Genomic DNA, 25,383 nt, shown 5'->3' with positions numbered 1-25,383 from the left:
GCTCCCCCTGTGCCAGACAGGGAAGCTCCCCTCAAGAGCACTGAGTATTCGGGAGCTGAAGCACAGGCCCAGATTACTGATGGGATGAGCAGGAACTGGGGAAAGGGGGAAGGTGCTCCCCCCCCCCCCCCCCGGTCACACAAGAGATAGGACAGTTAAATCACAAAGAAAACACGGCAACGATGCCTTATCAACGTTGAATAGTCTGTGGAGAAGATAGAGGACCAAAGCATGGATGGACGGACAGAGCGAATGAGGTGACGGATGAACAGGCGATGGATCGAGACCTCACCACGCAGAATGGGCACAACCGATGACCAAGGGGGCTGGCCAACGCAGTGATAAATAGGGAAGCCACGGCTAATGGAGAAGAGGAAGATGGATGGCCTGTGGAGAGAATCGAGGAGGCTGGGGAGGGAGGCAGATGGTGGGGGGGGGGGGGGGAACCTAGAAAGAAGGCAAGGGTCATCAAAGGTTGATCCAAGAGAATGGAATATCTTGGGTACACAAAATGACCTGAGGCCTAGATGGATGAAGGGAAGCCCACTTCACGGCCCTACCCCCCAACCGCGGGGTGGTTCCGCCATGTTGCCTTACCCTGCTGAAGGCCAGGAGGAAGTCCAGCTTGCCCGTGTGCCTCATGCAGTGGCGCAGCTTCCAGTAGACAAGGTGCTCCCAGGCGAAGACCAGCAGGCTGAGCCCCATGGCCACCAGCAGCATGTAGAAGACCCCCGCCATGTTGTCGATGTCCAGCTTGCTGCTCATCACCTCGATCTTGTCGTTGTGGCAAATGCCTGAGAGCCAGAGGCGCTCCAGCATCTCGATCTCATCTGAAAGAAGGAAAGGAGGGAACAGGTGGAAGGGGGGAGAAGTTAACAAAACAGAGATGAGAAGGGTGAGCTCCTGCTTCCCCCATTCAAGGAGATGCCTTAGATGGGAGGTCTCCTCTGGTACTCAATGTTGAGAGACTGGATGGGCAACAGGGCCAGGGTAGACATCTTGAGGAGGGAAAACCGGCTCCTTCAATGCCTTCCCCTTTCTCCTCACCAACCACCACCCCACCCCACCCCAGTGTGCTCTCACAAGTATTTTGAACAACCTAAAGTGGAAGCCTTTGTCAAAAATGGTGAAAAAAAGAGAGGAAAGGGCAGTACGCTTTGGTTGGGAGGGGGAGGAAAGAATGAGAGAGCGGAGGGCAAAGGAAGGAAGAAGACAGGGAAGAAGGGAGGCAAAACACGTTTCCTGATAGGGTTGAAGGAGGCTGGAAGGGAAGGAGAGAGAAGAGAGTAGGGGAAGGAGGGAGATGGTGAGAGGGGGAATGGGGTGATCCAGGCCTGATCTGGGCCTTTATGAGCACCAGCCTAGGGCTGCAATGTTGGTGATGTCAGGAAGGAAGACCCGATCTTCTCTACATCTCCATCGGCTTTGCTAGTCCCGCCTCGTTAATCTTATTTCCGGATCTCAATTTCTTCAGACTCCCAAAAGCATTTCATCCCATAATTGTGTACTGGCGGAACAACATCTTTGCCAATGCAGCCCAAATTCTGACTTGCCAGGGAATCTGATCAACAAAAGAGCTCTCCCAGCATCCTGTGCTCCCTCCCAAGCATGTATGTGGGAGAGAGCATGTGTGTGGGAAAGAGAGAGCATGTGTGCATGTGTGTGGGAGAGCGAGAGAAAGCATGCACGTGGGAGAGTGAGCATGTGTTTGGGAGGGAAAGAGCATGTATGTGAGGGAGTGAGAGAGCATGTATGTGGGGTGTGGTAGAGTGAGAGCACATGTGTGCATGCATGGGGCAGTGAGAGACAGCATGTGTGGGAGAGTGAGAGCGTGTGTGCATGTGTATGGGAGAGCATGTGTGTGGGAGAGAGAGCATGCATGTATGTGGGAGAGTGAGAGCATGTGTGCATGTGTGTGGGAGTGAAAGAGCATGTGTGTGAGAGAAAGAATGTGTGCATGTATGTGGGGGAGTCTGTGCATAACTACCCCAATTACTCTCTGCTTGCTAATCCATGACAATTTCAGGGCATCTGGAAATCAAAGGTTCCAAGGTATGGATAACAGGGAATTTTTTTAAATCCTTATTTTAATTGTTGGGTGTTATTTGATGTGTCTGTTTTGAAATATTGTATTGGTGTTTGGAAAATTTGTATATGTTTTTAATTACTGAATGTTATTAGTTGTTTTGAATTCTTTTTATTGGTATGGTTTTACTAATTTTGTTTTATGAGGAATGGTACTGTTTCTGTTTTTTCCATTGTTGCAGTGCATACAGGATTTGGCTTGTTGCAGTTTCCAGTTTTTGTCTGTACATTTCTATTTATACTGAATGGTCTCTTTATTCTGTATTTGAGGGTCTATCTTTGTTTTGCGTGTATGTGTAGTTTCTTTGTAGGGATCCATAGCAGCTTGGCTTGTTCTGTTTTCCTAATTGGGGGGGGGGGGGTATTACTATTTTAGGCCTGATGTAATATTTGTAGTATTAACTTTTATAGGTAGGGTTGTTGCTGTTTGAGTGCTGGCAGTTAGTGCTGTTTTGATATAGAAATTCTTTTTTCTCGTGGCTCTCTGAGGGTCATGCCCATGCCCAAGACGCCTTACAGTAGGCCTAATACCATGCAGGTTCCAAGTATCTCTTGCTGTTTTGCAGGGTTTTCTGGTTGGCACCACAGCAGTGCATGTAAATATAATATACATGTTGTAAGTGATATTTTCACCTCAGAAGACTGTGCTTTGCATGTCCTTTTTCATGTAAAATCTATTGGAAATGCATACTATTTAATTGTGTGTGATGAGCTGGGGGTGGGGCAGGGTGCAAGGCTGAACAATTTTCCTAGGGCACCTAACTCCATTCCACTGGCCAAGGGCATTGCTGCACAAACATTGAACAGAGTCTCCCAACTTGTGTTGTGTGATGGGTGAGGGCTTCAGTTTTTCTCTTGGTCACAGGCGCCAAATTGCCTGGCTAGGGCTCTACCCCCTCCCATATACTCTGACCAATAGAAGAGCGCTCCCAGCAGCCTGGGCTCCTCCCCACATCCTCTGGCCAATTGGAGAGCTCTCCTGACTCCCTGTCCTCCTTTCTAAACGTCTTATTTGCTTCCCATTAAACCATTAGGTAAAAAAGTAAAAGCAGACATTTAAAATCAAATACAATGAGCACTTCTGGAAACAAACTGTTTTCTTGGGAAAAGACAAAATCTTCTTTTGAAAGTGAAAAAAGAAAAGATATTTCATGATAGTAACATTTGTGTAGTGCTTCAGGGGGATTTTGTTCCCCCACCCCCTTCTTCGGGTTGTCAGAGCTGAGTGGCAAGCCACGGACAAAGCTGGTAACCTAGCAACAGCCAGCGGGCAAGAGGGGAAGCTGAATGAGAGAGTCCTCAAGAGCAGGTTTGGGCTGGTACGCCTTATGGCTATATGGGAACCCAGGCACAACTTGGGGTGTGGGTCTCGGGAGGGGTGAGGTGGAGATGAACAGAGAGGTTGAGGTGGTAAGGGGCAGAGAAAGAGAAAAAGGAGGAGGTAGGCAGAGAGAAAGGCAGGGAAAGGGAAGGAGGAAGGGCAAGAAGGAGAGGAGGGAGAGAAAAGGATAGCAGAGAGAGGGAGGGGAATGGGAGAGATAATAGAGGGAGAGGAAGAATGAATGATAGAAAAAGGAGAGGGCGAGAAACGGAGGGGATGAGGTAGGGAAGAAGAAAAGGGTGAAGAACAAAAGGAGAAGGGTGAGTTAGAGAAAGGAAGAGAAGGAGAAAAGGAAGAATGTTCAGGAAAAATGGAGGGAAGAAGGGAGGAAGAGAAAGATAAAAGGGAAGGAAAGTGAATTTAAAGGGTCAGGAGATAAGGAAGTGAAAAAGGAGGGAAAGAGGAATCACAGAGAGCAAGAAAACAGGGAAAGAGGGAGAGAAGCTTCTAAAGGGATGAAAAAGGGAAAACAGAATGATTTAAATAAGAAAGATTATGAAATAAGAAACCAAGAAAGAGAAAGAAGAGAGGGAAAAAAGAGAACAACTTGGAGGAAACCATCCCCACCTCCCCTAAACAAAAATAGCTGCAAGAAAAGATGAATGAGAAAATAAAATGGTCAGACACTGCCCTACCCTTCCTTTTGTAGAATGAGGAGCAGTGGCAGAAAAAAAGCAGGAAAACCAGGACTGGGACCGGACTGCGCTGCTGCTGGACTCGGGCCGGCGCTGGCCCTCATCCGCTCCACAGCTTCCCACTTTGCTCTTCTCCCTCCGGGTGGAGATTACACTTCCCCCGGCCCTTGGCACTCGCTGTCCTCATCAGAATTTTTAATACGCTGGCAAGTAACACCAAGGCCATCTTCCAGCAGCTCTTGAACGGAGGGGGGTAGGGTTGTCTTTGTGCCTGGCTATTATTTCAAAGATTATGAATGCCCGCACGAGACCACGTCTCAGCTCCACGCGGGATTGACAGAACATGCAGTCCTGGCCTTAGTGTTGGGGGGGGGGGGTGGGGGGGGTGGGGGAGAAGAGGCTGCATTTTCAGCAGATGGTTGGTTTTATCTAGAATGGAATACTGATTGTTTGCCGGGCACCCAAGACATCTGGAGAGGCTGAGATGGACAGTACTGACTGCAGGGAGCCCATTTTGGTACCTGCATGTTGTACTGCCTAGCTGTGTCAGGGGAGGACTAACAGAGACAGAGCAAAAGAGTGTGAGAATGACAGCCCAAGCGAGACAGAGCGAGGGAGAAATCCCCCTCCACCCCACCATTTGCAAATATACAATAGCAGAAAGATGCGATGTTTTTTTGTAATCTGAGGCTTCAGGCATATGCGCGTGACCACCTCTGGTGCGCAGGGTCCGGCAAGACATTTTCTGACGCCAGTATAGTGTGAAAACTCCCAGAGCGTGACAGGGTAGGCTGACCTTCAGAAGAAGAAATGGGGAAAAAAGAGGAGGCAGGAGCCTGCAGACAGCCCATTTCAGACTATGTCCAGTCTGTATGTGGTACTGATCTGGAAAGTCCATGGTGGTCCTCGTCCGTTTAGTAAGACCTCCCTAATCTAGGTGTCATTTCCCATTTATCTGGGCAGTGGCTAATGCTATTGATTGGACCCTACCTTGGGGCTACGACAGAGTGGGAGTGGTGTTTTGTGGATTGGGAGAAAGGGGTGGGAGGTGGGGGGTCAGGGCCGAGGTGTGGGAAACCTACCATCTCCCAGGAACTGCAGCAGCGCCAGATCAATCAGGCGTTTCCACTTGGAGCCCTTCTGCAACGCGATTCCATAGCCTGTGGTGGCAAAGACCTTGCCGCTGCCAATGGTGACCAGCTTGCAGCCTTCATCCTTCCGGGCCATGTAGTTCAGCACAGCCGCATCGTATATGAAGGCATCCAGTTTCCTGTCCAAAGCAAGAGAGAGAGAGAGAGAGAGAGGGTAGCATACCCACGTAAGAGCAGGGAAATGGGAGGCGAGAGAGACAGTGAGTGAGGAAAGGGGAAGGGGTAGAATGTAAAGAGGGGGCTGGAAGTCAAGACCTGAGGAGGAAGCCAAGGGTGAAAGCAAGCGAGCGAGAGAGTTTAACATGCTATACTGAGAAGATGAACTCAAGTCAGAGACTAGGACAAGGAACCAGCTTGGATACAAAGGAAGGAGGTCACAGGAGAGAAACAGACAGGCAAGGCTGTGGACAAGAGGTCAGTGGTAAAAAGAAAGGAAAGCCAGCAAAATCTAGACCCTACAACTTCCATGATGTGGGACAGCTATCAAGGCTGGGGGTCAGGGCCTCACTAGCATCTCTGCTGGAGGTTGAAGATGAAACGCCCACCGCAGGCTGGTAGGGGAGGTGAGGATAGATGCATGAAAATTTGAAAGATCTTAGGGATCTTGAAGGGAAATGGGGGAGATGGGGAGGGGGGTCAACGTTCAATGGATAGATGGATGCCTTGGGACATGGGTGGTGGGATGAAGGGGATGTATCCGGAAGATCTACCAGAGGGGCACATCTGCACCCCGAGGTGGCATTCTAGAGTAGTGGTTCCAACATCTGGTCTGCCAGATGTTGACCCCTCCACCCCTTCCTCCAGGACACACGTGGCAGAGAGTGTCCCTCCTCCTTCCTCACCCAGTCTTCAAGTTGTGCAGGGCATCCTCCACGTGCCGCTGGTTGTACTTCATCATGTAGCTATGCATGTCGGGGTAATTGCTCCGGATGTTTTTCTCCGTGCTGCCGTTGGGAACAGTGCCAAACTTGAGTGGAGGATACTGCTCTTGTGGCTTCTGGAACTGGAGAGCAGAGACAGGGGGCAGGAAGAGAGCAGCGGGGAAGGGAGTTGAGGAGGGTAGGCGACAGAGAGAAAGATTACTGGCAGAATGCTATTCAAGTAGGCTTTGATGTGCATGATGAGAGCAACTCAGGGGCAGAGGGGGAGGGGGGGACCAAGCCATGTTGATGGGGATTCGCTCTCATCAAGGTTCCAACTGTAAAAGCCTGGCAGCTGCAACCTCTTTTCATGCTTCTCCACCCCCCTCCCCAATTCTCTCCTCCTCACCACCCTCCCCTCCTTATCACCAGTCCCCCCAATCCTCTCCTTCTCACTGTCAAATTCCTCTATTTCTCCACCTCTTCCTGCTGAGTTCCCTTCATTTTTCCTGCTCATGGCCGAGTCTCCTAACCTTCCACTCCTCTTTTTAAGTTTTTCTTACCTCCTTGCCACAGTCCCCCAGATTTGCTGCCGAGCCCATTACCCCTTCCCTCCTGGTGCCATATCCCTCCCCTTCTTACCTCCTCACCACCAACTGCCAACCCTCCCCACCTTGCTCCCAAGCTCTTTAACTCGGTGAGTCCATTGTCCCTCCCATCCTCACCACCAAGCTCCATAACCGTACCCCCCCCCTCCCCCTTGAGCCCCCAATCTCACACCATCTTATTGCCAAGACCTCAAACCCTCTCATTCTTTCCCCTAATCTCTCTAACCCTCTCTTTATCAACTCTGGGTCTCCTTAACTCTTTCTTCCTTGCCGCTCAAGGCCCCCCTCACCAACTCTCCCAAGAGTCCTTTTATACACCTTATGGCTGAGCCCCACTAACCCTCTCTTCCTTGCTGCCCCCTAACCTTCTACACCTCACCTCCAATTCTCCGTTCCTCAGTACCCTGATGCCCCCCCCCAGCTCGTCTGTCCTCCAAGTCTCCTAGCACTCACCTTCTTGTCGCTGAGTCCGGACACTGTGTCCACATACTCCTCCTGGATCATGAAGGCAGCCAGGTTGGCGGTGTAGCTGGCCAGGAAGATGACGGCGAAGAAAGCCCAGATCAGCACCATGATCTTGCTGGTGGTGCCCTTCGGGTTCTCCACTGGGACCGAGTTATTGAAGACCAGTGCCCACAGCAGCCAGATCGACTTGCCGATGGTGAACTTGGAGCCCCCAGGCTCTGAAATGGGAACCAAGGAGACATTAGGGGAGGGGGGGAGGGGGGGGGTCTGCCTGGTCCTGCATCTGGAGAAATACCAAAATCCAGAGCATTCCCACAGGAATACCGCACTGGGAATGGGTCCCAAGATGGGTGACTGGGTTAGAAATTGGTTGCGTGACAGACAATAGAGATTGGTGGAGATGACCTTGCCTCAAGGATCATCTCAGGGGCCGGTTCTGTCCAGAAAGAAAAGTTTGTCCTTTCGTAGATAACAATAAGATGTGCAACAGAGTGGACACCTCTGAGGGAGCAGCCAGCATGAGAAATGATTGAAGAAAAGTCAAGGAGTGATCTAGTGCTCGGCTGCAAAGATTCAACATAAAAAAAAACCCCATCAGCGTGAAAGTGACGTGTGCCAAGCAGGAGAGCGACCTTGGGGTGCTCATGGCTTATGATCCGAAGGTGGCGAGGTGTGCCACAGGGGTGCTGGGCTGCCCGGGGAGAGGCCGGCCCAGCAGGAGGCGGTAATGCCTCTGTGCAGGGCCTAGGTGAGGCCTCTTCTGGAGTACTGCATCCAGGCCTGGACACCGAAAAGCTGGACCCAGGCTGGAATTGGTCCAGAGACAGGCAACCCTGATGGTGCGGGGCCTATGCACCAAAAGCCATACGTGATGAGATTTGTACACACAGCAAAAGAGAGATGTGGTTGGGGGGAGGGAGGATATGATAGAGACATTTACTACTACCTCAAAGGGTTAAATCCGGCACAAGAAGCAAACTTTCATCACAGGGGAATAAACACTCTAGAACGAGAGATCGCAGTAAGAGACTCCGGGTAGGAGAGACTGGGGAAGGTCAGAAGATATTGCTTCGTGAGTAGGGGTTGGTGGATGCAGAAAATGGGCTCCCAGAGGGAGGTGGTGGAAGCAAAGGGAAGCAGGGGGGTTTTGGGGGGTGGGGGGGGAGGATTGAGAGGTCAGATAAAAGACATGGATGGCGGGGATGGCAGCTGGAGTTGGGTTGAGGATGAAAATGTATATGGCCATCAATCCAAAATGGAGGAATCTTAGGAAGACTGGAACATCCAAACGGTTTGTTCTACACACATTTATAGGGCCATATTCAAAAGCATTTAGCTGACTAACGCAGCAGTTAGCCGGCTACCTTAGTATTTGGGCACATAACCAGCTAAATTCTAGACAGCTAAGGTAGGGGTGTTCTGGGGGCGTCAAGGGCAGGAGTCGAGTTAGCCAGCTACGTTGACCACCTTGACTCCAATACTCAGAGGTAGCAGGATGACTTAGCCAGCTAAGTCTCGTCAGGCCAAAGAGATATGCTAAAGTTAGACAGCTCAATTCAATAGGACGGCTGCACTACTGACTATACCTCCAAAGTTAGCCAGATACGTTTATCTGGCTACCCTTGCTATCCGGACTGTGTCTGAATATCGACCTGTTAGAGTCCGAAGTTTAGGCACAGTGCCAGAATTCAACACATGGCCTGAACATACATTCCTCCCCTGCAACCTGCCCCCACCCCTGGCCCTGCCCATTGTCTAGGGACCAACAGGCAGGGACTTAGGGCAAGGGTGCTAATTTAGGCACCCAAACACTGTCTATTGCTTCCTAGGAATGTAGGAATGTTGCACTATAGTGCGCCAGACCCAGAGCCTTCCCACAGGAATACCTCGCTATAGTGTGCCAGACCCAGAGCCTTCCCACAGGAATACCCCGCTATAGTGCGCCAGACCCAGAGCCTTCCCACAGGAATACCTCGCTATAGTGTGCCAGACCCAGAGCCTTCCCACAGGAATACCCCGCTATAGTGTGCCAGACCCAGAGCCTTCCCACAGGAATACCTCACTATAGTGTGCCAGACCCAGAGCCTTCCCACAGGAATACCCCGCTATAGTGTGCCAGACCCAGAGCCTTCCCACAGGAATACCCCGCTATAGTGTGCCAGACCCAGAGCCTTCCCACAGGAATACCTCACTATAGTGTGCCAGACCCAGAGCCTTCCCACAGGAATACCCCGCTATAGTGCGCCAGACCCAGAGCCTTCCCACAGGAATACCTCACTATAGTGCGCCAGACCCAGAGCCTTCCCACAGGAATACCCCGCTATAGTGCACCAGACCCAGAGCCTTCCCACAGGAATACCCCGCTATAGTGTGCCAGACCCAGAGCCTTCCCACAGGAATACCCCGCTATAGTGCGCCAGACCCAGAGCCTTCCCACAGGAATACCTCGCTATAGTGCGCCAGACCCAGAGCCTTCCCACAGGAATACCCCGCTATAGTGCGCCAGACCCAGAGCCTGCCCACAGGAATACCCCACTATAGTGCGCCAGACCCAGAGCCTTCCCACAGGAATACCCCGCTATAGTGCGCCAGACCCAGAGCCTGCCCACAGGAATACCCCGCTATAGTGTGCCAGACCCAGAGCCTTCCCACAGGAATACCCCGCTATAGTGTGCCAGACCCAGAGCCTTCCCACAGGAATACCCCGCTATAGTGTGCCAGACCCAGAGCCTTCCCACAGGAATACCCCGCTATAGTGCGCCAGACCCAGAGCCTTCCCACAGGAATACCCCGCTATAGTGTGCCAGACCCAGAGCCTTCCCACAGGAATACCCCACTATAGTGTGCCAGACCCAGAGCCTTCCCACAGGAATACCCCGCTATAGTGTGCCAGACCCAGAGCCTTCCCACAGGAATACCTCACTATAGTGTGCCAGACCCAAAGCCTTCCCACAGGAATACCCCACTATAGCATGCCAGACCCAGAGCCTTTCCACAGGAATACCCCATTATAGTGTGCCAGACCCAGAGCCTTCCCACAGGAATACCCCACTATAGTGCGCCAGACCCAGAGCCTTCCCACAGGAATACCCCACTATAGTGTGACAGACCCAGAGCCTGCCCACAGGAATACCCCACTATAGTGTGACAGACCCAGAGCCTGCCCACAGGAATACCCCGCTATAGTGTGACAGACCCAGAGCCTGCCCACAGGAATACCCTACTAGAATAAGCCAAAACTTCTTTGTTCCTTCTGATTGTTTCCTTCTCTACTCATCTCACCTTTGGATTTTTACCACCTCCTCTTCCTCCTCTGTCAGTCCTCTGCCCCACACAAGGCCCCTTGAAGGATTAGCAACCAATTTTCCACTTCTGTTGAGGAAAGTTCTTAATACTCCAGCCCTAATTAGCTCCTCACATTCTCTCCTGATCAGTAACCGAATATAATAATCCCAAGAGAGCTGCTTTTTTGTGAAGGGAGCTCGCCACACAGATCTGAACAATTATCTCAATCAGATTGAAAAAAAAAAAATTGGAGATGAAACACACAAACACAATTACACACACACACAAATATACAGTATACATACATATTCAGATACACATAGACCTGCATAGATACATGCACAGACGTGTACACACACACATAGATACATATTCAGATACACAGACACACACATTGATAGATGCGCACATATACACATAGATATACATAAGACACAGACACCTAGACACCATTGATACGTGCATAGACACACACATACACTGTATATATACATAGACACAGTCACACACATAAATACATGGACACACGCGCACACACACACACACACACATATATACATAGACACACCTAGACACATGCATTGATACATGCATAGGTGTACACATACACACATGCAGTATATAAGATACATAAATACAGACACACATAGATACATGGTTAGAGGCATGCACACACATGCTGTATATATACATAGACAGATACAGACAGAGACATATAAATACATGTATAGATGTGCATACACACACACACACTGTATATATATATGCATATTCAGATACGCATAGATGCATAGACATGCACACACACATACTAAATATATACATATTCAGATACAGAGGCATAGATACATACAAGGATGCGTGCACACACACATACTGTATATAAACAGATCCAGACACATAGCTGCAAACACACAGATATTGTATATACACATACATACAGACATAGATGCGCACATACACATACTGTATACATACATAGATACAGACACAGAACACATGTTGATACATGCATACACACGTACTGTGAATATACATATTCAGATACAGAGGCATAGATACATGCATAGATGCGCACACACACACACATACTGTATATATACATATTCAGATACAGAGGCATAGATACATACATAGATGCGCACACATACACACATACTGTATATATACATATTTAGAAACACGCATAGATAGATGCATAGATGCGCACACACATGTACTATATATATATACACACAGATACAGACACATAGAACGCATGATACATGCAGATGTGCACACACACACACATACTGTACATATTCAGATACAGATGCATAGATACATGCATAGATGTGCACACACACATACTGTATATACATATTCAGATACAGTTGCATAGATACATACATAGATGCGCACACATACACACATACTGTATATATACATATTCAGAAACACACATAGATAGATGCATAGATGCGCACACACACGTACTATATATATACACACAGATACAGACACAGAGAACGCATGATACATGCATAGATATGCACACACACACACACACACACTGTATATATATATACATATTCAGATACGCATAGATGCATAGACATGCACACACACATACTAAATATATACAAATTCAGATACAGAGGCAAAGATACATGCATAGATGCGTGCACACACACATACTGTATATATACATATTCAGATACAGAGGCATAGATACATACATAGATGCGTGCACACACACATACTGTATATAAATAGATCCAGACACATAGCTGCAAACACACACATATTGTATATACACATACATAGAGACATAGATGCGCACATACACATACTGTATACATACATACATAGATACAGACACAGAACACATGTTGATACATGCATACACACGTACTGTGAATATACATATTCAAATACAGATGCATAGATACATGCATAGATGTGCACACACACATACTGTATATATACATATTCAGAAACACGCATAGATAGATGCATAGATGCGCACACACACGTACTATATATATACACACAGATACAGACACATAGAACGCATGATACATGCAGATGTGCACACACACATACTGTATATATACATAGATAGACACATAGAGCACACACAATCCATGCATAGATGCAAACATACTATATATACATATTCAGGTGCAGACACATATATACATGCATAGGTGCGTTCACACACATACTGTATATGTACAAAGATACAGACAAATAGAATGCATGATACATGCATAGATGTGCACACACACATACTGTATATGTACATAGATGCACACACATACTGTTTATATACATATTGAGAGACAGATACACTCATAGATACATGCATAGACATACACAGATTTATAGACAGACAGGCATGTAGGCATCCTGAAATAACCAGATAGTTTTTAGAGGCTGAGTTCAGGCAATGGGAGCCTGCTAATGCCAGCTCATTCTACCCCCAAGGTGGTGGGACCTGCCCACCTCTCCCCCAGGCCCTCTTATTCCACCAAGAGTGAGTCTCACCTACACTGTTGAGAGGAATGGGTTTGTATGCCTGAGAGGTCAGCTGCAAAAAGTGTGGCCGGAGGTCTGCACACCTATACATTCTCCAGAGTCTTAACCGGAGCAGGGAAGGAGAGAAAACAGAGGCATCTAGGCCTCCGTGTCTACTTTCAGAAGACATCCTCTCCTAATTCTGCTCACTCTTGTGGGTTCAGTCTTCTTCCTGCCTGGAGAACACTGTGAGCAGAGCTGTCTGCAGCTCAGTCAGGTCTTCGGCCTCTAGTTTGCAACCTTAGGGGCCGATGCAATAAAGGCGCATAGAAAGTGGGCGCTGAACACGCATAACAGCACTAACTGCCTGCACTCACCCAGCAACACAAACTCTCTGCACTACAGACACTCTGTGACCCAACACAAAACCCTGCAAAATACACCCTCAGCACCTGCACAGCAAACCTGCCCCACCATAACAGCACTAACTGCCTGCACTCACCCAGCAACACAAACTCTCTCCACTACACACACTCTGTGACCCAACACAAAACCCTGCAAAATACACCCTCAGCACCTACACAGCAAACCTGCCCCACCATAACAGCACTAACTGCCAGCACTCACCCAGCAACACAAACTCTCTCCACTACAGACACTCTGTGACCCAACACAAAACCCTGCAAAATACACCCTCAGCACCTGCACAGCAAACCTACCCCACCATAACAGCACTAACTGCCAGCACTCACCCAGCAACACAAACTCTCTCCACTAACAGACACTCTGTGACCCAACACAAAACCCTGCAAAATACACCCTCAGCACCTGCACAGCAAACCTGCCCCACCATAACAGCACTAACTGCCAGCACTCACCCAGCAACACAAACTCTCTCCACTACCAGACACTCTGTGACCCAACACAAAACCCTGCAAAATACACCCTCAGCACCTGCACAGAAAACCTGCCCCACCATAACAGCACTAACTGCCAGCACTCACCCAGTAACACAAACTCTCTCCACTACCAGACACTCTGTGACCCAACACAAAACCCTGCAAAATACACCCTCAGCACCTGCACAGCAAACCTGCCCCACCATAACAGCACTAACTGCCAGCACTCACCCAGCAACACAAACTCTCTCCACTACAGACACTCTGTGACCCAACACAAACCCTGCAAAATACACCCTCAGCACCTGCACAGCAAACCTGCCCCACCATAACAGCACTAACTGCCAGCACTCACCCAGTAACACAAACTCTCTCCACTACAGACACTCTGTGACCCAACACAAACCCTGCAAAATACACCCTCAGCACCTGCACAGCAAACCTGCCCCACCATAACAGCACTAACTGCCAGCACTCACCCAGCAACACAAACTCTCTCCACTACAGACACTCTGTGACCCAACACAAACCCTGCAAAATACACCCTCAGCACCTGCACAGCAAACCTGCCCCACCATAACAGCACTAACTGCCAGCCCTCACCCAGCAACACAAACTCTCTCCACTACAGACACTCTGTGACCCAACACAAAACCCTGCAAAATACACCCTCAGCACCTGCACAGCAAACCTGCCCCACCATAACAGCACTAACTGCCAGCACTCACCTAGCAACACAAACTCCCTCCACTACAGACACTCTGTGACCCAACACAAACCCCTGCAAAATACACCCTCAGCACCTGCACAGCAAACCTGCCCCACCATAACAGCACTAACTGCCAGCCCTCACCCAGCAACACAAACTCTCTCCACTACAGACACTCTGTGACCCAACACAAAACCCTGCAAAATACACCCTCAGCACCTGCACAGCAAACCTGCCCCACCATAACAGCACTATCTGCCAGCACTCACCCAGCAACACAAACTCTCTCCACTACAGACACTCTGTGACCCAACACAAACCCTGCCAAATACACCCTCAGCACCTGCACAGCAAACCTGCCCCACCATAACAGCACTAACTGCCAGCACTCACCCAGCAACACAAACTCTCTCCACTACAGACACTCTGTGACCCAACACAAACCCTGCAAAATACACCCTCAGCACCTGCACAGCAAACCTGCCCCACCATAACAGCACTAACTGCCAGCACTCACCTAGCAACACAAACTCTCTCCACTACAGACACTCTGTGACCCAACACAAACCCCTGCAAAATACACCCTCAGCACCTGCACAGGAAACCGGCCCCACCATAACAGCACTAACTGCCTGCACTCACCCAGCAACACAAACTCTCTCCACTACAGACACTCTGTGACCCAACACAAAACCCTGCAAAATACACCCTCAGCACCTGCACAGCAAACCTGCCCCACCATAACAGCACTAACTGCCAGCACTCACCCAGCAACACAAACTCTCTCCACTACACACACTCTGTGACCCAACACAAAACCCTGCAAAACACCCTCAGCACCTGCACAGCAAACCTGCCCCACCATAACAGCACTAACTGCAGAACTCACCCAGCAACACAAACTCCCTCCACTACCAGACACTCTGTGACCCCACAAACCCTGCAAAATACACCCTCAGCCCCTGCACAGCAAACCTGCCCCACCATAACAGCACTAACTGCCTGCACTCACCCAGCAACACAAACTCTCTCCACTACAGACACTCTGTGACCCAACACAAACCCTGCAAAATACACCCTCAGCACCTGCACAGCAAACCTGCCCCACCATAACAGCACTAACTGCCAGCACTCACCCAGTAACACAAACTCTCTCCACTACAGACACTCTGTGACCCAACACAAACCCTGCAAAATACACCCTCAGCACCTGCACAGCAAACCTGCCCCACCATAACAGCACTAACTGCCAGCCCTCACCCAGCAACACAAACTCTCTCTACTACAGACACTCTGTGACCCAACACAAAACCCTGCAAAATACACCCTCAGCACCAGCACAGCAAACCTGCCCCACCATAACAGCACTAACTGCCTGCACTCACCCAGCAACACAAACTCTCTCCACTACAGACACTCTGTGACCCAACACAAACCCTGCAAAATACACCCTCAGCACCTGCACAGCAAACCTGCCCCACCATAACAGCACTAACTGCCAGCACTCACCCAGCAACACAAACTCTCTCCACTACAGACACTCTGTGACCCAACACAAAACCCTGCAAAATACACCCTCAGCACCTGCAGAGCAAACCTGCCCCACCATAACAGCACTAACTGCCAGCACTCACCCAGCAACACAAACTCTCTCCACTACAGACACTCTGTGACCCAACACAAACCCTGCCAAATACACCCTCAGCACCTGCACAGCAAACCTGCCCCACCATAACAGCACTAACTGCCAGCACTCACCCAGCAACACAAACTCTCTCCACTACAGACACTCTGTGACCCAACACAAACCCTGCAAAATACACCCTCAGCACCTGCACAGCAAACCTGCCCCACCATAACAGCACTAACTGCCTGCACTCACCCAGCAACACAAACTCTCTCCACTACAGACACTCTGTGACCCAACACAAAACCCTGCAAAACACCCTCAGCACCTGCACAACAAACCTGCCCCACCATAACAGCACTAACTGCCAGCACTCACCCAGCAACAACCCTACCTAGAAAAAGAGAGCACTGGGCCCTAGAACCCCAATACACCTCCTGATAGGAAACAAAACCAGACAGACCATGACAGATCCCAGAACAGAAACTCCACGATATCCCCAACTTAACTCCACGCTATCCCCCAACTTAATTACCGGTGGCTGGAGACACTGCCACCGGTAATTAAGTTGGGGGAGGGAGGGCGAATGACCAAAGGTTTGCCGAGGGTGCCAAATAGGCTTGTACCAGCCCTGGGCCCCAGGCAGCAAACGTAGGCATCCGTGATCCGATGGCAGATCTGAATTCAGGCGACTTATCAGCACTCCCCCCCCCCCCCCCACTCCAAAAAAAAAAAAATGCGGGCCATTTAATTCAGGGGGTGGGAGAGAATTTCAGCAGAGTAGGTTGGACGCGTGTTTCGGATGTGCTGGAATAACTCCCCATGCAAGAATGGGTTTAGGGCGTCCAAAACGCGCCTCCAAACCAGCGCGTCGCTAGTGGCGCTCCTCGCATGCAAATGCCATGTCGATGAGGCTATGGGCTATTACCCCTCCCCCGCGCAAAAAAAAAAAAATCGCCGCGCGCCCGACACGCACGTTCATACCCTCAATCATTAATGCCAGAGCCCTGGAGCTGGCGTAAAATCTTCAGCCGCTGCAAGCTGCCGCCCAAAATACTGCTTTTCTGTGGTACCTCCTCCTTGGCGCGGTCCTGATACGAAGCAGGAGGAGCCACAGGAAGCAGCATGAAACCAAAAACATCTTGCCAGGGGGCCAGGTTAGGAACACCGGCGCTCAGTTGACCAGTGTCCGTGTTCCAGGTCCGCCTTCCGAAACGCGACGAAAACGAGTGACTCCCTACTAAAACCTAAGGCGGCTGAACTGAGGCCTGCGGTTCCTTTCCCGAGATTTCCAATCCTGGGGCCACCCACTTCCCAAGAGCCTACACTTCGGAGGCCCGGTCCCGGACGAGTTTTCCAGAGGGGCCAATTTGGGCGCCCAAGCGATGTCCCTGAGCCCTTTCCGCTGCCCGTTACCCTGGCAACACGTGCAAATGGCCGGGCCAGGAAAGCTTCCTGAATCCCAAAGCCTGAGCGAGAGAGGGGGACGGGGGAACAGGACACAGGAGGACAGGGAGCTGGAGAGGGTGAGAAACGGAGACCAGAACATCGAGCCAAGGCCAAGGTGCAAGAAATGGAAAAGACTCGGGATGGGCGAAGAGCCTGGAAAGGAGAAGGTTTGAAGGGGGAGGGCCGGAAAGAGCAGGGGGAAGAGTGGGGGTGGGGGACGGGACTCACGCTTGCTTGCGGCCAGGCTGCGGTTGTAGCCCACCGGGCTGAAGTATTCGAAGACGAAGACGGTGATGGCGACCACGGTCAGGCACATCACGAACATCATCACCCAGACGGCGGGGCTGTAGGGCTCTAGGGCAGCAAAAGCAAGAGAGAAAGAGACTCCGTCAAGGCCGGCGGGTCTCCCCCATCTCATTCCCCGCCTGGCGGGGAGGCTCTGCCTCCCCCGACCTGGATCGCGTGTGCCCAGCTCACCGACGAGGGAACCTTTCTCCTCCACGTTCCCTGGGCACCGCGGGGACTTAAGTGCCAGGCTGAGCGCGGCCTCCGCCTGCCCGTCCTGTTCCCCGATGCGCTGGGGTGCAGCACTGCGAATGCACCGGGGGGCAGGCTGCGACAAGCTTTGCCGCGTCTCTCTTCCCCCTCTGCTCTTGCTTTCTCTCCTGTCCCTGCCAACCTCGTTCTGGCCCTCTCTCCCCATCTCGCCTTCCCACCCTGTCCTCGCTTCTGGCTTGCCTGTTGCACCTCTGGGGCCACTACCTCACCTTTCTCCCCCGGCTCCATTTTCCTCTCCCCCCCGGTCTCTCTCCCCCCCCCCCCGGCCTTCTGGCCCTTTCTTCACCTGAAAGAGGAGGCTCACCCACCTTCCTGGGTCTTGCCATTCCCTGGCAGCTGCAAAGTCTTTCAGGTTTATCAACAAGGCTGCGCTCTAGGCTCTCCCCGGGAATATGATCGAAAGGGGTGGGTCATGTATAGAATCCTCTCCACCCCGCCCCCCCACCTGATACTGAACCCAGCATTTTCATTCCCTGTAGGCCTCACCTTGCACTTTGTTCACATTAAATGTCAGCGGCCATTTAGGCGCACAATCTCCCATTTTTTGCAAGGTCCTCTTGCAACTCCTCATGATCAGCTTGAGATCTGACCACTTTGAATCAGTTTGCGTCACCTGATCACCTCACTCCCTTTTCCGGATCATTTCTAAGTAGATTAGAAAGCGCCTTAATCCTGCCTTTCTGCACCCTCTGCTCTTCCAGTGCTGAGCCCCCTCCCCCACAGACACAGCTCTGCCAATGCACCTCACTCCCACCCGTCTGTACCCCCTGTTATTCCAATACTGAGACCTCCCCTCCACATATGCAGTTCTGCAAGGCACCTCATTCCTGCCCTGCAGCTCCCTCTGCCGCTCCAGTACTGACACCCCATTCCCATTCAATCATGCCCAGCTGTGACCCCTCCTACCCAGCTGCATGCCCCGCCCCATCGGCTGCATCACCTAGAAAGGCAGATGGCGAGACCGTGCCGTTGCTTCTGGACACCATCACACTGATGCCGGTTTCAACGAAGGGTACCGAGAAGTCAATGATTTCAGAGCGTTCCTCGTTGATGGTCAGAGAGCCGATGGCCATGTCTGCCCGTTTATAGAAGACCTGTTGGAGATTTCAGAGCAAAATAGACTTCATCAGAGAAGGGGGACAGGGGCACGCATCCTGCCATCAAAATAAAACAGATCAACGGGTAAAGAAATATGCAGCTAATTTCCTCTGCTCGCCAAAGCACGCTGGCATCAGAAACACGCACGTAGCAGCCACTGGGGTGCAGGGTCCTGGCAACACATATGTAGTACAGGAGAGAGTCTGTGACACAGCCGGGGATTACAGCTGAGGCACAGGGAGATAAAGTGACTCCCCCAGGGTCACACACAGAGAGTCAGCGACAGAGCCGGGGATTAGAGCTGAGGCACAGGGAGATAAAGTGACTCCCCCAGGGTCACACACAGAGATTCAGTGGCAGAGCTGGGGATTAGAGCTGAGGCACAGGGAGATAAAGTGACTCCCCCAGGGTCACCCACAGAGAGTCAGTGACAGAGCAGGGGATTAGAGCTGAGGTACAGGGAGATAAAGTGACTCCCCCCAGGGTCACACACAGAGAGTCAGTGACAGAGCCGGGGATTAGAGCTGAGGTACAGGGAGATAAAGTGACTCCCTCAGGGTCACACACAGAGATTCAGTGGCAGAGCTGGGGATTAGAGCTGAGGCACAGGGAGATAAAGTGACTCCCCCAGGGTCACACACAGAGATTCAGTGGCAGAGCTGGGGATTAGAAGCATCAGTGGGGAAGAAAACCTCCTCCAGAAAGTGGAATTGAAACATTCCAGCTTGTGACAAGGCAATCCGGGGCAAGGAAAATAAAAAAAACTCCATTTACAAACTAATTAAAATCTGTCAGACAGCTTCCCATTAGCCTGGAAAACCCCGTCTCAACGCTGCAGAACTCAACGCTGCAGAATTCCTTGACGTGACTCTTATGGTGCAAAAAAAGCCGATTATTACTAACCCCCTCATTAATCTCAGACAGCCCCCATGCAGGCGTCACAGTGATACCCGAAAAGCATGAATACAGCATGGACAGCTAAAGAGCAAACCAAGGTATCACACTGATACACAAAAAGCCTGAATACAGCACAGAAGAGCAACGTTTCCAAAATGAGATTTTAGAAAAAATAGCTGCAATACTAAAATTCAGCAGTCCAGAGAAATGGGTTTAAGACTTACTTTGGCCCTCACTTTATCTCCCTGTGCCTCAGCTCTAATCCCCGGCTCTGTCACTGACTCTCTGTGACCCTGGGGGAGTCACTTTATCTCCCTGTGCCTCAGCTCTAATCCCCGGCTCTGTCACTGACTCTCTGTGTGTGATCCTGGGAAAGTCACTTTATCTCCCTGTGCCTCAGCTCTAATCCCCAGCTCTATCACTGACTCTGTGTGTGTGACCCTGGGGGAGTCACTTTATCTCCCTGTGCCTCAGCTCTAATCCCCGGCTCTGTCACTGATTCTCTCTGTGTGACCCTGGGGGGAGTCACTTTATCTCCCTGTGCCTCAGCTCTAATCCCCGGCTCTGTCACTGACTCTCTGTGTGTGACCCTGGGGGGAGTCACTTTATCTCCCTGTGCCTCAGCTCTAATCCCCAGCTCTGTCACTGACTCTGTGTGTGTGACCCTGGGGGAGTCACTTTATCTCCCTGTGCCTCAGCTCTAATCCCCGGCTCTGTCACTGATTCTCTCTGTGTGACCCTGGGGGGAGTCACTTTATCTCCCTGTGCCTCAGCTCTAATCCCCGGCTCTGTCACTGACTCTCTGTGTGTGACCCTGGGGGGAGTCACTTTATCTCCCTGTGCCTCAGCTCTAATCCCCGGCTCTGTCACTGACTCTCTGTGTGTGACCCTGGGGGAAATCACTTTATCTCCCTGTGCCTCAGCTCTAATCCCCGGCTCTGTCACTGACTCTCTGCATGTGACCCTGGGGGGGAGTCACTTTATCTCCCTGTGCCTCAGCTCTAATCCCCGGCTCAGTCACTGACTCTCTGTGTGTGACCCTGGGGAGTCACTTTATCTCCCTGAGCCTCAGCTCTAATCCCCGGCTCTGTCACTGACTCTCTGTGTGTGACCCTGGGGAGTCACTTTATCTCCCTGAGCCTCAGCTCTAATCCCCGGCTCTGTCACTGACTCTCTGTGTGTGACCCTGAGGAGTCACTTTATCTCCCTGTGCCTCAGCTCTAATCCCCAGCTCTGTCACTGACTCTCTGTGTGACCCTGGGGGAAGTCACTTTATTTCTTTTTGTGTATGGTATTGGCCTTTCAGCACTGGGCAAGAGGGGAAGAGGGTGTGATTTTTCTGCATGAGGGGTAATGGAAGGTGCTTCTTCCCCTGCAATATTAAACTGAAGGGAGTCAATGCTTTTTAAGTGTTTTTATGAGGCTGCAGGACTTCCTTGGAATTGAATTTTCCTTCAACGTTTGTTACCCGCTTGGACAGCTCACAAACCAGCCCAGCAATTCAATTATGAGAGAGCTCAGGAACCTTATAAACTTGTATTATGTTAGTCTGTGCAAGCAGCGAGGAACAAGAGGTCAGCGCTTGTACTGCTGCCAAGGCTGTCCTGCCTATGGAGGACTGCACTAGGGGTATCTACATGGGGTGCCCTGCTTACATTTGGCCAGCAGCTGGTTATTGCTTCTGATGCTGGGCCAAGAAAACCAACCTGCTTATTTTAACTTAATGGCTGAGAAAAAGTTATATCTATATCTATATATTTGAAGATTCACCGCTGGTCAGATACTGTCAACAAATTGAACAAAGTGCCTAAAAACCATTAATTCAACAGGGCACCAATAACCATCAGCTCAACCTGGAACCAAGAACCACTAGCTCAATAAAAAGCCAATGACAACCAGCCCAGCTGGAAACCAAGAACCACCAGCTCAACAAGAAGCCAACAACAACCAGCTCAACAGGGAACTAAGAACCACCAGCTCAATAAAAAGCCAATGACAGCCAGCCCAGCAGGAAACCAAGAACCACCAGCTCAACAAGAAGCCAATGTCAACCAGCTCAACAGGGAACCAAGAACCACCAGCTCAACAAGAAGTCAACAACAACCAGCTCAACAGGAAGTAAGAATCACCAGCTCAACAAGAAGCCAACAACAACCAGCTCAACAGGGAATCAAGAACCACCAGCTCAATAAAAAGCCAATGAAAACCAACCCAACAGAGAGCTAAGAATCACCAGCTCAACAAGAAGCCAATGGCAACCAGCCTAATAGGGAACCAAGAACTGCCAACCCAACAAGAAGCCAATTACAACCAGCTCAACAGGCAACCAAGAACCACCAGCTCAACAAGAAGCCAATGAAAACCAGCCCAACAGGGAACCAAGAACTGCCAACCCAATGAGAAGCCAATTACAACCAGCTCAACAGGCAACCAAGAACCACCAGCTCAACAAGAAGCCAATGAAAACCAGCCCAACAGGGAACCAAGAACTGCCAACCCAATGAGAAGCCAATTACAACCAGCTCAATAGGGAACCAAGAATCACCAACTCAACAAGAAGCCAACGACAAGCAGCCCAGCAAGAACCCAAGAATCACCATCTTATCAAGAAGCAAAGAGCCACCAGCTCAATAAAAAGCCAATGAAAACCAGCCCAACAGAGAGCTAAGAATCACCAGCTCAACAAGAAGCCAATGACAACCAGCCTAATAAGGAACCAAGAACTGCCAACCCAACAAGAAGCCAATTACAACCAGCTCAACAGGCAACCAAGAACCACCAGCTCAACAAGAAGCCAATGAAAACCAGCCCAACAGGGAACCAAGAACTGCCAACCCAATGAGAAGCCAATTACAGCCAGCTCAATAGGGAACCAAGAATCACCAGCTCAACAAGAAGCCAACGACAAGCAGCCCAGCAAGAACCCAAGAATCACCATCTTATCAAGAAGCAAAGAACCACCAGCTCAATACTTAGCCGTGAACCACCAACTCAGAGGGAATCAAGAACCATAAGGAGCCAAAAATGACCAACTTAACAAGGAGTCAAGAACCACGAATCTGACCAGGAGCCAAGAACTACGCACTCAATAAAGAACAAAGGATTTGATGTGTACCAAAAGAGACAAAAACCAGGCGCTCAACCCAATGAACCATGAATGCTGACAAATCATGTAAAGACCCTGATCCACAACTTTCAAGACAGGGTCCTTCAGTTGCAGCCAGTGAAACAGCATCAAACTTCTAAATGGAAAGGGTTTTGCTTACCTCCCCGATCATGCCATTCCACACCCCCTCAATCTTCTTCCCGTGCTTGCCATTGGTGACCAGGTAGAGGTCATAGGTAAAACCGATGGTTTTTGCCAGTCGTTTGAGGATGTCAATACAAAAACCCTTGCAGCACTGCTTCACGAAGATGATGGGATCACTCAGGTGACTGGGGAGGGGAAGGGGAAGGGGAGGACAGAAATACAAAAATGCATTAGGTAGTACAAGATCAAGATGTATCTATATGAGCAACTGTAGGATTACAGCAAGGAAGCCCAGACTTTCAGACCTAAGGGAGGAGAAGCCGGGTTTTACTACAGCACAGACAGCTGAAGAGAGCCTTCAGGGCAGGAGACAGCAGTGCCTTGAGACACCCACGTCAGATATGGAAGGGTAAAATTACTGGGAAAATTAAAGGAGCATTGGCTGAAGAGCCAGGGAAGAGGTCAGATGTGGGGTGAGGGAGTCATGCTACCACTTCAGTGGATAACCTGAGAGTGTCTCCTCAGCTTGGGCTGGGTCACGACCATAGGCAAGGTCGACCCGTTCTATCAGCTCCCGCAGCTCTGCCCGAGTGCAACTCATTAGCAGGCTGGAGAGCCTTGATCTTTGATCATGTCAGGGCATGACAGCCCCACTCAGACCTAGTCACAGTCGCTAGAGGGAGGGGGCGTGGTGGGGAGGACAGGAGCTGTGACTTGAGCTCGGGGGGGCACCCCGGTCACTTTTAGAAATGCCTCGATAAAGGTCTCCTTCTCAGAGCTAAGGAGAATAGCACGTGCTCTTAATAAGGCAAAAAATCAGAAATTAAAACATATATATATGTGTGTATGTGTGTGAATGTATATTGTACAATGTTATTTCTTGATTGCTATTCAGCCACACTTTTTTCAATTTGCCACTCTGGTCTTCTTTCAAGATAAAAGAAAATTAATAATTGGACACTGCTATCAGTAGAGCTGAGGAAATGAAATTAGTTAATTGCATAACTCTTTAATTCCATGGGGGATAATGAAGCCATTTACTTGTCTGATCTAAAAAAAATATATATATCGATGCATTTTAAAATGCCTTTGGGGTAGCTTTTCAAAGCTCTGCTAGGCACCTTACTTAAGACGGTTATGTTGTGGTCTGAAGCAGGCCTTGAATCTAGCCAGTCAAAATTTACCGGGCTCGATCAAAGCCCACAAACGCTTCACGGAGGTTTGCCCACCTAAATTAGCTGGCTCGTCCTGAAAATCAGTGCTAGCCCAGCTCAGTTTCCTCCTGGGACCGTCCTGTTTTAGATGGTGACATGTATTATTATTAGTCATTTGCCTATCGCTATCGGGCATACACAGCGCTAGACAGACCCACGGAATAGACAGCCCTGCTCCCTGGAGCTTGCAAACTAGTCCGGTTAGACAGACAAGACACGAAGAGGTAAAACAAGCAAGAGGTCGGGTTATAATTGTGAGGATACGACTGGAAAGCACGAAGCCGGGTAGGTTATGGGTGGGATTCGTAGAGCAGCGCTGCAAAATATCCCCCCCCCCGCTCTCTAAATGTATTTATCAATGTACTTAATATTTAATTTCCCGTCTGTTGTTAACCCTCAAGGCGGATTACACAAAAAAAAATACAAAAATTGCATAGTAAAATACATATTACAGCAGTCATAAAATACAAAATAATTTTCCTAAGAAAAGCAGGAACTGGGGTGGGTAGGTGAGGGGTAGGAAGGGAGGGAAACAAGCCAACAGAATGGTGTTTCTTCTCTGCCACCTGGGGGCGCAGCGCCACTGAGCAGATATAACTGGATCATTTTTCTTTAGGGATATATTCGGTTGAACCTAATCAATTAGGTTTTCAGCTGAAAATCTGATCAACTAGATTTATGACTGCTATTTGTGCGGCCATAAGCTCGCTCCA

The 25,383-nt window shown here is 50.0% G+C and overlaps 1 protein-coding gene across 1 annotated transcript in view; it reads right to left on the bottom strand.

The window, feature by feature from the left end:
* The window catches only part of GRIN2D (glutamate ionotropic receptor NMDA type subunit 2D), a 47,486-nt gene that overhangs the window by 9,108 nt on the left and 12,995 nt on the right, over positions 1 to 25,383 (bottom strand). The window contains exons 5-11 of the mRNA XM_029584443.1: positions 23,473 to 23,641; positions 19,152 to 19,305; positions 17,882 to 18,007; positions 7,174 to 7,403; positions 6,095 to 6,255; positions 5,184 to 5,371; positions 598 to 830 (exon numbers count right to left, since the gene is read on the bottom strand). Of these exons, the coding sequence (XP_029440303.1) occupies positions 598 to 830; positions 5,184 to 5,371; positions 6,095 to 6,255; positions 7,174 to 7,403; positions 17,882 to 18,007; positions 19,152 to 19,305; positions 23,473 to 23,641 (1,261 nt within the window). The remainder of the gene's footprint in view (positions 1 to 597; positions 831 to 5,183; positions 5,372 to 6,094; positions 6,256 to 7,173; positions 7,404 to 17,881; positions 18,008 to 19,151; positions 19,306 to 23,472; positions 23,642 to 25,383) is intronic.

Source organism: Rhinatrema bivittatum, chromosome 19 (assembly GCF_901001135.1).
Source record: "Rhinatrema bivittatum chromosome 19, aRhiBiv1.1, whole genome shotgun sequence".
Lineage (NCBI taxonomy): Eukaryota > Metazoa > Chordata > Amphibia > Gymnophiona > Rhinatrematidae > Rhinatrema > Rhinatrema bivittatum.
The sequence above is the reverse complement of the archived record's forward strand: the minus strand, read 5'-3'. Positions and strand labels throughout refer to the sequence as shown.